The sequence below is a fragment of the Tamandua tetradactyla genome, chromosome 5 (genome assembly GCF_023851605.1).
Source record: "Tamandua tetradactyla isolate mTamTet1 chromosome 5, mTamTet1.pri, whole genome shotgun sequence".
Classification (NCBI taxonomy): Eukaryota; Metazoa; Chordata; class Mammalia; order Pilosa; family Myrmecophagidae; genus Tamandua; species Tamandua tetradactyla.
In genome coordinates this window covers 175,129,345-175,143,525 of record NC_135331.1, presented here as the reverse complement: position 1 = coordinate 175,143,525, position 14,181 = coordinate 175,129,345, and the positions used below count along the sequence as shown (strand labels likewise).

The window sequence follows — 14,181 nt, the reverse complement described above, 5'->3', positions numbered from 1 at the left end:
CTGTTATTCAATATTGGTATGACTTGTTTTGTAAAACTATTGCACCAACCAACTAAACAAAAATTCAAAAATTGTTCAGGCAGAAAAAAGATGTTTTTTAAAAGAAATTACATAGGGTTCTCTCCAAATGTAGTAGAACTATTTTGTCTGTAATGGGTTGATTTGTAAAAAATGCTTCCTTATGCACATACTGGACAGAGAAAATATGTCATTTATAGACTTAGTTATCCAAAAATATAAATGTAATATATGTATAAAAACGTACATTATGGAATATTTATTCCAGTATTTTTTTCTTGAGAATAAGGCATAGGAAAGATAAACATACTTTTAAGAATTTAATTTGCTAGACAAATTGTGATTTTTTAAAGGTTTCCATATTTCCATTTTGATCAAACATTTTAATGTTGATATGTAATCAATGCACTTTGAGTCAGGAAAATGCATTAGATTGATCAGCATATTTGATCTATGTTACATCTTTATGTGAATTAAGACTTTTTCTATTTTTGGAAATGGAGTCTAAAAAGATACCTGAGTATTTTGATGATTAATTTTCATTAAACATGCATGTATCCATAAAAATATATACAGTGCTTTTTACATATATACCTAAACTTTATATAAATGTTATTATAATGGCATGTATTGTTCTTTAACTTCCTTGTCTCCTCAATAATATTTGTTTTAATTGCTGTGTAGCATTCCACAAGTCAGATTGTTTATCTTGTACCTCTGTGATGGGCATTTAAATTGTTTTTAATTTGTCAGTGCTAGAATTCTTCAGTGAATATTCTTGTAGCATATCTCCTTGAGTATATGAATGGGGTTTTCTCTAGCATATAGCTTAGAAGTGAAACTGAGTAGTATGGTATGCAAATATTCCATATTTATATATTTTATCAGATATTGCCAAATTGCTTTCTGTATTAGTTTTAATAAATTATATTTGCACTATTAATTGTATAAAGGTTCTTATTTCATATTTTTGCCAGTATCTGATGATGGGAAAGTTTAAATTTTGGCCAGCTGGAACTGTAAGAAATTGTATCTCATTGTAGTCTTAAATCGAATATCCCTAATTACTAGTGAGGCTATATTTTTATTAGTTATTTAGGTTTTCCTCTTCTGTGAGCTGAATATGTCCAATACCAATTTTTCTTATGTATTGTCTTTTTTCTTATTGATTAGAGATCTCTATTTAATCTGAATACTAATATTATTCTTGGTCACATACTTTGCAAATATTTCCTCTAGCTCTGTGGCTTGTATTTTAATTTTGTGTCATGGTAATCTTATTGGTGCAGAAGTTTTTAATTGTGATATAATTAGAAACATCAATATTTTTTCTTGAGATTTGTATCTCTTTTAATTTTTCTCCTTTTTGTCTTGTCTAAGAGGCCTTCCCTAGTCCAATGTCCTCAGAAAATTTAGAAGTTTTATATTAGGTCTTTAATCTAGGTGAAGTTTATGGTGTATGCTGTAAAGTGGGATCAGTTTTATTTTTTTCTATATGATCACTAATGGAGCCAGCAACTTTTATTGAATAATCCATCCTTTCATCACTGATTTGTATGTGGTCTGTTTGAGCTTTCTATTATGTTTCATTAATCTACTGATTTATTTCTGCAGTAGTAGAAAACATGCATTTCTATTCTTCAGTGTATTCATTACAGGATCGCCTCAGAATGTTTTCATATCTTCCATAATTCCAGGTAGATGAGCAGTAGTCTATGATCATCAGTTTGGTCCCTGCATTGAGTCAGTGTAGTTTACCATGTTTCCAGTTGTCTTTTGTCTGGGAGATGGTGGAATTGGGCTTTATATTCTCTTTGCATTTAGGCACAAGCATATGACATATTTGGCCAAAGGGTTCATTCCTGAGTAGACGCTCTAAAGAGAAGCTCTTAAAAACCAGCCGTATTTTCCAATCCTACCTCAGCAATCATGGAAGCATGGAGATGGAAACTCCCTTATTGAGACAGACGTACAGCAGAGCCCTAGAGGACCTTTGCTGAACATGCAGCTGAGTGTAAGATAGAACTTTCTTATCTTCCACCACTGAGACTTTTGAAGTTTTTTATTACTGCAGCCTATCTAGTATATCTTGACACAGTTACTATTAGGTAATTTGCATTTTGGTGATGGGAAAATGGCAAACACACTACATTTGTTAGAAGGTAATCTTCATTTTTCAGTGTCTCTTTTTTTTTATTTTTAAATGTTTTGTATTCTGAAATATAACATATATGTATATAAAACCCAATAATTTTCAAAGTACATTTTAACAAGTAGTTACAGAACAGATTTCAAAGTTTGGTATGGGTTACCATTCTACATTTTCAGATTTTTCCTTTTAGCTGCTCCAAAAGAAGCTAAAAGGAATATCATTATATTGGTTCAATAGTTTGTTAAATCCTATCTTCTCCACCATAACTCCTCCTTTTTTTTCCTTTTTGATTTTTAACTCTTTTTTTTTTATGGTGTAGTATAACATATATACAAAGCAAAGAGATAAAAAGCAATAGTTTTCAAAGCACTCTTCAACAAGGAGTTACAGGACAGGTCCCAGAGTTTGTCATGGGCTACCATACGATCCTCTCATATTTTTTCTTCCAGCTGTTTCAGAATATAGCAGGTTAGAGGACTTAAATACTTTTTTATCATCACAATCAACCTTTTTTCCTTCTTTTTTTTGTGAAAAATAACGTATATACAAAAAAGCTATAAATTTCAAAGCATGGCATCACAATTAGTTGTAGAACATATTTCAGACTTTGACATGGGTTACAGTTCCACAATTTTAGGTTTTTACTTCTAGCTGCTCTAAAATACTAGAAACTAAAAGAGATGTCAATTTAATGATTCAGCATTCATATTCGTTTGTTAAATCCTATTTTCTTGTATAATGCCACGATAACCTTTGATCTTTCCATCCCTCTCTTTAGGGGTGTTTGGGCTATGGCAATTCTAAATTTTTGATATTGGAAGGGTTTATCACTAATATGGGGTAGGGAGATAGAATTATCTGATGTTCTGAAGAGGCTGGCTAAGTTTCAGGACTTATCTGGACCAGGGACCCATCTGGAGATTGTAGGTTTCTGGAAAGTTCCCCTAGTGCATGGAACCCTTGTGGAATCTTATATATTGTGCTAGGTGTTCTTTAGGATTGGCTGGAATGGTCCTGGTTGGGGTTTGGCAGGTTACAATAGGTAGCAAGGTCTAACTGAAGCTTGCATAAGAGCAACCTCCGGAGTAGCCTCCCGACTCTATTTGAAGTCTTTCTGCCACTGATACCTTATTAATCACACTTCTTTTCCCCTTTTTGGTCAGTATGGAATTGTTGATCCCATGGTGCTAGGTCTGAATTCATTCCTGGGAGGCATCTCCCATGTTGCCAGGGAGACTTTCATCCCTGGATATCATGTCCCACATAGAGGGGAGGACAAAGATTTCACTTGCAGAGTTGCGCTTAGAGAGACTGAGGCCACATCTGAGCAACAAAAGAGGTCCTCCAGAAGTAACTCTTGGGTGTGCCTATAGGTATTCTAAGCTTCTCCACTACTTACATAAAATTCACAAGAGTAAGTCTCATGATTGAGGGTATGGACTATTGATTTGGATATCTCTAAAGTTTGATACAGTATCAGGGGATTCCCTGATGATAAAGTTTAATAGTTCCATAGTCTTTCTCCCATCCTTCAGGGGACTTTGCCAATATTTTTTGATTATCTGCTTAATATACTCTAGGATGTATCCAGGCATTACAATAATCTATACAGGAGTGAAGGACCTCTTTCTTCTTCTGTGCTCACTGTGTTTCAGTTGTTCAAATGAGCTATACAGATAGTTTGAATTTGAATTATGCACTATAGAAAATTTCAGTTCCAGACCAAATAACCCTTTCTTCCATTGGTCTCAAAGAGTATGTGTGGTTCTAAAACATAGACACTGTCTTCCTTACCCTTATGCTCTGAATTACTTTAACTCCAACTTGTTCAGCTTCATTCTTATCTCTAAGTATCAGGTTATATATATATATATATATTTTTTTTTTCAACAGCCTCTCAAAATCTAGAAATAGTAACCACCACTCAGGACTTAATGTGTCTGCTCTAAAAGCTTTCAATCTAGGCCCCTATTTTCTTATAATCATTTTCTAAAGGTGACCATACCATTCTTGTTCTTTTGCTTCTGGCTTATTTTGTCTCACCAAATGTCCCACATGTTCATTCACATCATTGAATGCCTCACGACTTCATTCCTTTTTTGTAGCAGCACAACCTTTGTTCATAAATATACTTATATTTATGAATCTACTGAGTAAATGAATCTACTAAAAAAGTAGATTCATTTGCCAATCTGCTTCTCCGTCAGTGCATCCTTCAGCCATCTGCATTCATCAGGCATCATGTATACGGCCCAAAGTTCACAGTCGATCATCATTTTCAATTTTAGATAATTTCACTTTTCCCAAGAGAAAGAAAACCAATAAACACACCCTTGCCAAATAGGAAATCTAAACCTCCTCTTAACTCTTGTGAACTTCTCCCACTATTTACCTCTGCTGTTGCTGTGGTAGTGCTGATGGTTTCCTTTTGAGCGTCGCTCACAGCATACAATAGCAGTTTTCCCTCTGTACCCTGGACTTAAACACTCTTTGTATAAATATCTTTGAAGTGATTCTTGTGAGAACTAATTCATATTTCTAGTGTGAGTCAGTGGGACATGTAGGTCTATATAACCTCTTTCAATCTTATTTATCTTCAATATGGTAATATTACTTATAGACCCACTAGAGAACCACCTTCCTACCTTCCCTTACATTGGAGTTCAACCTCATTAGTTAAAGGTTCACCCATCCCTAACTTCTATGTATCTCTGAGTCCCCTATCTTCTGTATTATAAGCCTCTGTTTATACCTTTTGCTGGTCATAAAGTAGAATCATACAGTATCTACTCTTTTGTGTCTGACTAATTTCACTCAGCATTATGTCCTCAAGTCTCACCCATTTTGTCATGTGCTTCAGGACATCAGTTTGTCTTACTGCTGCATAATATTCCATCTTATGTATATACCAATTTGGTTGATCCATTCATGTGTTGATGGAAATTTGACTTATTTCCATCTTTTGGTGATTGTGAATAGTGCTGCTATGAACATCAGTGGAGAAATGTCTGTTTGTGTTGTTGTTTTCAGCTCTTCTGGGTATATACCAAGTAGTGCTATTGCGGGGTCATAGGGCAACTCAATATTTAGTTTCCTAAGGAACTGTAAACAGTCTTCCACAGTGGCTGCACCATTATACATTCCCACCAGCAGTGCGTAAGTGTCCCAGTTTCTCCACATCCTCTCCAATATTTATAGTTTCCTGTTTGTTTAATAGCAGCCATTGTTATAGGTGGTATCTCACCTTAATTGTAGTCTTAATCTGCATTTCCCTAATAGCCAGTGAAACCGAGCATCTCCTCATGTGATTTTGAGCCATCTGCATTCGCTCTTCAGAAAAATGCCTATTAATATCTTTAGTCCATTTTATAATTGGATCGTTTGTTCTTTTGTTGTTGAGTTGTATGATTTCTTTGTATATACAGGAAATGAAGCCTTTGTCTGGTGTGTGATTTCCAAATATTTTCTCCCATTAAGTTGGCTGCCTCTTCACCTTTTTCACAAAGTCTTTTGAGGTGCAGAAGCATTTGATTTTGAGAAGTTCCCATTTATCTATTTTTCTTTTGTTGCTTATGCTTTGGGTGTAAAGTTTAGAAAGCTACCTCCTATTACTAGGTTTGAAGATGTTTCCCTACATTTTCTTCTAGAAGCTTTATGGTGTTATATTTCTAATATTTAGGTGTTTGATCCATTTTGAGTTAAATTTTGTGTAGGGTATAATACAGGGGTCCTCTTTCATTCTTTTGGCTATTGAGATCCAATTCTTATATGCCCAGTTATTTCGTCCAGTTCAGTGGATTTGGGGGCCTTGTCAAAAATCCTTGCGTTCCTGGTATAAACCCCACTTGGTATTGGTGTATAATTCTTTTAATGTGTTGTTGGATTTGATTTGCTAATATTTTGTTGAGAATTTTTGCATCTATGTTCATTAGGGAGATTGACCTGTAGTTTTCCTTTCTTATAGCATCTTTACCTGGTTTTGATATTAAAATGCTATTAGCTTCATAAAATAAGTTAGGTAGTGTTCCTTTTTCTTCAATTTTTTGGAAAAGTTTGAGCAGGATTGGTGTTAGTTCTTTTTGGAATGTTTGATAAAATTCTCCTGTGAAGCCATCTGGCCCTGGGCTTTTCTTTGTAGGAAGAGTTTTGATGACTGATTGAATCTCTTTACTTGTAATTGGTTTGTTAAGATCTTTTATTTCTTCCTGAGTCAGTATAGGTTGTTTGTGTGTCTCCAGGAATTTTTTCATTTCATCTAAGTTGTCTAGTTTGTTGGCGTGTAATTGTTAATAGTATCCTCTTATGATTTCTGTTATTTCTTCAGGGTCTGTGGTAACATAACCCTTCTCATTTCTGATTTTGTTTATTTGCATCCTCTCTCTTTTTTTTTCTTTGTCATTCTTGCTAGTGGCCCATCAATTTTATTGATTTTCCCAAAGAACCAACTTTTGGTTTTATTGATTCTTTCTGTTATTCTTTTGTTCTCCCATTCATTTATCTCTGCTTTAATCTTTGTTATTTCTCTTCTTCTATTTGTTTTGGGGTTAGTTTGCTCTTCTTTCTCAAGTTCCACTAGGTGTGCTGTTAAGTCCTTGATTTTTGCTCTTTCTTTTTTTTTAATATAGGCATTTAAGCCAATAAATTTCCCTCTCAGCACAGCCTTTGCCACATCCCATATGTTCTGATAAGTTGTATTCTCATTTTCTTTCATCTCCAATTTAGCTACTGATTTCTGTAGCAATTTCTTCTGTGACCCACTGGTTGTTTAAGAGTGTGTTATTTAATCTCCATATATTTGTGAATGTTCTCATTCTTTGGTGGTTATTGAGATCCAACTTCACCCCATTGTGATCAGAGAAAGTGCTTTGAATAATTTCAATGTTTTTAAATTTATAAAGACCTGTTTTGTGCCCCCAGTATATGATCTATCCTGGAGAATGTTCCATGAGCACTAGAGAAGAATATATATCCTTGTGCTTTGGGGTGCAATGACCTATATGTCTATTAGGTCTAATTCATTTATCAAGTTATCTAACTTTCCTATTTCCTTGTTGATCTTCTGTCTTGTCCTATCTATAGAGGAAAGTGGTATATTGAAGTCTTCTACTATTATTGAAACATCTATCACCCCCTTCAGTTTTGCCAATGTCTGTTTCACGTACTTTGGAGCTCCTTGATTGGGATCATAAACATTTACGATTGTTATATCTTCTTGGTGAATTGACCCTTTAATTAGTATATAATGTCCAAAAAAGTCTGTTTTGTCTGATATTAGTACAGCTACTCCTGCTTTTTTTGGTTACAGCTTGTGTGGAAAATCTTTTTCCATCCTTTCACTTTCAATCTATTTGTATCCTTGTGTTTAAGATAAGTCTCTTGTAAGCAGCATGTAGCTGGATTATGTTTCTTAATCCATTCTGCCAATCTATATCTTTAGTTAGCAAATTCAGTCCATTAACATGCAAAGTAATTACTGATAAGGTTTTTCTTAAATCCACCATCTAATCTTTTTTATTTTATATCCTTCTTTCTCTTTGTATTCTTTAAATTGAAGAGTGGTACTCTTCAATTCTGTGCCCTCCTCCAGACCTTCCTCTCCTGTCTTTTTTTTTCAGCTGGCAGGACTCCTTTAGTACTTCTTGTAGGACTGGTCTCTTGTTGACAAATTCTTTCAGGACTTCTTTGTCTGTGAAAACTTTAATCTTTCCCTCAATTTTGAAGGACAGTTTGGCTGGGTAATTAGAAATTAGACAATTTCTAATCTTGATTAGAAATCTTTCTCTTATATGACTCTGAATATATCATGGTACTGCCTTCTTGTCTCCAGGGTGCTACTTGAGTAGTCTGAACTCAGTCTTATTTGATTTTTCTTGTATGTAGTAGATTGTTTTTCTCTTGCTGCTTTCAGGATTTTCTGCTTCTCTTCAATGTTTTACAGACCAATTAGTATGTGTCTTGGGGAAGGCCTATTTGGGTTTATTCTGTTTGGAGTTTGTTGGGCTTCTTTGACTTGTATATTTATGTCCTTTATGAGACTTGGGACGTTTTCCCCCATTATATCCTCAATTACTCTTCCTAACCCTTTCACCTCTCTTCTCCTTCTGGGACACCAATGAATCTGATATTTGTGCACTTTGTTTAGTCTATCATTTCCTTGAGATCCAATTAAAATTTTTCCATCTTTTTTGCAATTTGCTGTTTGAGTTTTTGAAGTCAGTTATCCTGCCCTCTATATCACTTACTCTTTCTTCTGCCTCATTAAATCTGGTGTTGTGTGCCTCTAGTATGTTTTTTATTTGGTCAACAGAGTCTTCAATCTCTGTGATATCTGCTATTTTTCTATTTATTCTTTCAAATTCCTCTTTATGCTCTTCTACTGTCTTCTTGATCTCCTTTATGTCATTTGCTATCCCACTTATTTTATTAAGTAGAGTTGTATGAACATCTATGATTAGTTGTTCCAATGTCTGTGCCTCCTCTGATGTTTTAATTTGGTCATTAGACAGGGCTATATCTGTCTGCATTGTGATATGCTTAGTGATCTTCTCCTGTCTTCATGGCATGTAAATATCTTGATTGATTTACTTTGGGAATTGATTTCTTTCAGTAGTCTAAGGTCCTGTATTTGTGGATGGTTGTACAGCAGGGAGCAGGGCACAGGGTGGGACACTCAGTGTGGTGATTTGTTTCAGGTTAGGGCACAGGTATAGGCACAGGTTGGGGATGTTGCATGTGGCCCTTTGTGCACATGTGTAGAGCTGTGGCAGTAGGACAGTGTTATGTCTTCATGGATTGGGGTCAGATGTGGTTGGGCTGTGCAGGTCAGCACTTTCTCAGAGCTGGGATGTGAGGCTGACATCTGTCTGCCTGCACAGGTGTAGTACTGTTGTAAAGTACAGTTCCCAGAGCTGAATGATGTGGTTGGAGGCCTGGGTGCATGAGTGGGCCTAGGAATGCTGTAAACTGATGTGTAGAACTCAGTGTGAGGCTGTATGAAATTATGGGCTGCAGGGCAGGTGTAGCCTGGGTATGGAGGTTAGTGCCTGCAGCCTTGATGCTCTGGCAATAGGCTGTAGGGAACAAGCAGAGGGAAGTAATTCTCAGAAGGGGTGCAGGAGAGGTCAGTTGGGGTGGGGGTGTGAGGCGGGTATATGCACTGGGGGCTGGTGGGGTGGGGGCACCTGGAGCATGGGGAATGGGAGTGGGTAATGGGGTTCAAGTGCGTGGGGTGTGGGGTGAGTCACCGGTCATGGGGCTGCACTTAAGCACGCCCAAGGAATGCGGCCTGGCTTAATTGCTAGTTCTGGGTTCCCGTCTGTGCACTCTTGCTGGCTCGGCACCTCTGTGCCAGGCTCCAGTTTTCTGCCTCTCAGTTCCTTGGCCTCTGCAAGTAGGGGTCCCCCATGTGGTACAGAAGGCTCTCCCAGGTCTGCCGCACTCCTGAATTGCCACCTCAGTCACCCTCGTGTCCCTTCTCTAACTTTTCTGTGGAACAGGGCTAATCTTAAGCTATTCTATTTGGCCATCTTCCCAGAAGTTCTCGTTATTTTTGATTCCTCCTTCCTCCTCTCTCCAACTGTGTCAACCTTAGCTTATATCCCCCAAACCCGAGATTCAGTGTTCTTACAAGGCCTCTCTTGTCCAAGCCGGTTTAAGCTAATTCTTGATAGCCTGTATTCTATCTCCCAACCTGTCTTTTGTCTATCCTCTATTTCCTCCCACAGCTTTTCTTCTCCAACTATGTATTTCCTTACCTGCCATTTTTATATTTTCAAAGATGATTCCTGAAATCTACCTAAAACCTCTAATAATGGCCTTTATGGCCTAGTAGAGGATGGTCATCAACCAAGCAGGCTCTCTGAACTTCCTCTTATTAGATTACATTGAGGCCTACAAACTTAATGCTGAATTTAGACTGGCTCTGATATTAAAGGTCCATAATTCTTTGGTGGGGTTGACCACATTCACAAACTTTCGTGTCCAGTAGCTGAGTCTTATTCTTCTGGAGTACTTAGGAGAAGTGGGTAAAGACATGAGGTGGAGGCAGCACTGAAAAGATACTTCCTGGGCAGAAATATCTTCTTCCCATTATCTCTCCACTGATTCCTTTATACCAATGAGTACCTCCTATACATGCAAAATCATGCCATGCTAAGGTGGAGCTTGGACAGTGGTGGAGGTATAAAGGAAGGGATTTAATATGTGGAGAGTCACATGTAATGTAAAATACATGAGTCTTTTGATTGGAATATTTAACTCTTAATACCTGGCTGGGGCCCATGTACCCTGAGGGAGTGGATAGTTTGATGGCAATGAGGAGTAATTATAGAACATGGAATGGCAGACTTATGAAGCAGGCCCACCCTGGGGGGTTTGGCTTTGATGGAAGAAGGAGAAAGGACCTCTCAGAATGTGGGCACAAGAAGGGATGTGGGAGTGGGTATCAGCCACATTCCTGTTTTGCAATTTCTTTTCAAGACCCTCAGAGTGAATTTCAAGACAAAAATCTTGAAAAATCACCTCCAATGTCAAAAACCACCATTTATTATTTCTGAGTTTCACTAAAGAACGTCAAATGTTTTTGATGTTCACAATTTCTTGCCAAGCTTCTTGGGCCTTAAAAAATGAACGTTGATTGGTTAATTAAAGTTTACCTATCTCTCTTTTTAGGTGGTTCTTTGGAGCAATCAAAAGAACAGATGCAGAAAAACAACTATTATATTCAGAAAATCAGACGGGTGCCTTTCTAATCAGAGAAAGTGAGAGCCAGAAAGGAGATTTCTCCCTTTCAGGTATGGGTTTTGTTTTGTGTGATTTAAGTATAGACTTGAGAGTATCCAATCATGATTCTGCTGTGTGAACATGGACATTTAATTTAGAATTTGCATTCTTTATTATCTTTATAATAGGGTTAAATTAAGTCTACTGAACCACTCAAGAATAGTATACAAATTAGCAAACATTTTTATCTATCGCTGGAAATCTCTAAAAACAGTTTCAGAAAAATGTTCTCTAGATTTGTAATTTAAAATATGAGTCTGGCTGCATTTTCCCACTTATGCATTATCTAGAAACTTTCTAGGAAAATGATAAGCAAGAGGCAAAAATGATATTGTTGACAAAACTGATCTTGCCACAATTAAAATTATTTCTTTCTTCGCATTTTAACTGCCTTGACTTGGTTAATAGAAAATGAAACACTGAGTGCAAGTGCCTTTAATTAATTGCATGACATTTAAAATCTGATCAGCTATAGTTTTTAAGCCAAGAAGAGTCTTAAGTGTTTGAATTGTCCCTGGTGGGGGACACTCGGGATCTGAGAAATCTCTTCAAGAGTTATGGGGGCTTTCATAAATGTTTTTGCTTTCAAAAATCTGTATTTCTAGGTGTATGTTGCAATGCTGCACATACAATGCTGCAGTCTTTTCTTAAAGACTCTTCCAGACCATCTTCAATGCCTATTGTCTAAGTCCTCACGGACTTTTGAGAAAAGAGATCTTGCCTCCCTTTTATCCCTGTTGCACTGCAATAATGCTTATTTGTTTCATTTGCTTCATTATCTGACTGGCTCACTGAGCCAGAAATCAGGACCATCTTTACTGCCCAAAAGTGAACAGGTCCTGAACCCCCCATGTTTTGGAACTTTGCCTTGGCATCCATCTCCTTCCTCACACCTGGTGGTTCTGAATATCAGGGTAGATAGATTGGAGCTGGAGAGCGTCAAGGGCAGTGGGATTGAGACACTGAATAAACACAGTATTTCAGAATCATGTGGATGCAACTCCACCCTCACCTAGTTCCATGGACAAGAGGTTGGGAAATCTTGGCCTGACTATCATTCATTAAATGTGCTCAAGGAAGATGTGCCACTGACCTTTCTAAACACCAGGGCAATAATGAAACTATATATATATATATTTTTTTCTGTATCCCTTCATCTCCAATTATCCCTTCTCTCTTTTTTTTTTTTTTAATTAACGGAAAAAAAGAAATTAACCCAACATTTAGAGATCATACCATTCTACACATGCAATCATTAATTCTTAACATCATCACATAGATGCATGATCATCATTTCTTAGTACATTTGCATTGGTTTAGAAGAACTAGCAACATAACTGAAAAAGATATAGAATGTTAATATAGAGAAAAAAATAAAAGTAATAATAGTAAAATCAAAACAAAACAAAACAAAAACCTATAGCTCAGATGCAGCTTCATTCAGTGTTTTAACATGATTACTTTACAATTAGGTATTATTGTGCTGTCCATTTTTGAGTTTTTGTATCTAGTCCTGTTGCACAGTCTGTATCCCTTCAGCTTCAATTACCCATTGTCTTACCCTGTTTCTAACTCCTGCTGAACTCTGTTACCAATGACATATTTCAAGTTTATTCTCGAATGTCCGTTCACATCAGTGGGACCATACAGTATTTGTCCTTTAGTTTTTGGCTGGATTCACTCAGCATAATATTCTCTAGGTCCATCCATGTTATTACATGGTTCATAAGTTTATCTTGTCTTAAAGCTGCATAATATTCCATCGTATGTATATACCACAGTTTGTTTAGCCACTCTTCTGTTGATGGAGATTTTGGCTGTTTCCATCTCTTTGCAATTGTAAATAATGCTGCTATAAACATTGGTGTGCAAATGTCCGTTTGTGTCTTTGCCCTTAAGTCCTTTGAGTAGATACCTAGCAATGGCATTGCTGGGTCGTATGGCAATTCTATATTCAGCTTTTTGAGGAACCGCCAAACTGCCTTCCACAGTGATTGCACCCTTTGACATTCCCACCAACAGTGGATAAGTGTGCCTCTTTCTCCGCATCCTCTCCAGCACTTGTCATTTTCTGTTTTGTTGATAATGGCCATTCTGGTGGGTGTGAGATGATATCTCATTGTGGTTTTGATTTGCATTTCTCTAATGGCCAGGGACATTGAGCATCTCTTCATGTGCCTCTTGGCCATCCGTATTTCCTCTTCTGAGAGGTGTCTGTTCAAGTCTTTTTCCCATTTTGTAATTGGGTTGGCTGTCTTTTTGTTGTTGAGATGAACAATCTCTTTATAAATTCTGGATACTAGACCTTTATCTGATATATCATTTCCAAATATTGTCTCCCATTGTGAAGGCTGTCTTTCTACTTTCTTGATGAAGTTCTTTGATGCACAAAAGTGTTTAATTTTGAGGAGTTCCCATTTATTTATTTCCTTCTTCAGTGCTCTTGCTTTAGGTTTAAGGTCCATAAAACCGCCTCCAGTTGTAAGATCCATAAGATATCTCCCAACATTTTCCTCTATCTGTTTTATGGTCTTAGACCTAATGTTTAGATCTTTGATCCATTTTGAGTTAACTTTTGTATAGGGTGTGAGAGATGGGTCTTCTTTCATTCTTTTGCATATGGATATCCAGTTCTCTAGGCACCATTTATTGAAGAGACTGCTCTGTCCCAGGTGAGTTGGCTTGACTGCCTTATCAAAGATCAAATGTCCATAGATGAGAGGGTCTATATCTGAGCACTCTATTCGATTCCATTGGTTGATATATCTATCTTTATGCCAATACCATGCTGTTTTGACCAGTGTGGCTTCATAATATGCCTTAAAGTCAGGTAGCGCGAGACCTCCAGCTTCATTTTTTTTCCTCAAGATGTTTTTAGCAATTCAGGGCACCCTGCCCTTCCAGATAAATTTGCTTATTGGTTTTTCTATTTCTGAAAAATAAGTTGTTGGGATTTTGATTGGTATTGCATCGAATCTGTAAATCAATTTAGGTAGGATTGACATCTTAACTATATTTAGTCTTCCAATCCATGAACACGGTATGCCCTTCCATCTATTTAGGTCTTCTGTGATTTCTTTTAGCAGTTTTTTGTAGTTTTCTTTATATATGTTTTTTGTCTCTTTAGTTAAATTTATTCCTAGGTATTTTATTCTTTTAGTTGCAATTGTAAATGGGATTCGTTTCTTGATTTCCCCCTCAGCTTGTTCATTACTAGTGTATAGAAATGC

The 14,181-nt window shown here is 36.7% G+C and overlaps 1 protein-coding gene across 1 annotated transcript in view; it reads left to right on the top strand.

Moving 5' to 3' along the window:
* The window catches only part of FRK (fyn related Src family tyrosine kinase), a 135,960-nt gene that overhangs the window by 56,951 nt on the left and 64,828 nt on the right, over nucleotides 1-14,181 (top strand). The window contains exon 2 of the mRNA XM_077162708.1: nucleotides 10,841-10,962. Within this exon, the coding sequence (XP_077018823.1) occupies nucleotides 10,841-10,962 (122 nt within the window). The remainder of the gene's footprint in view (nucleotides 1-10,840; nucleotides 10,963-14,181) is intronic.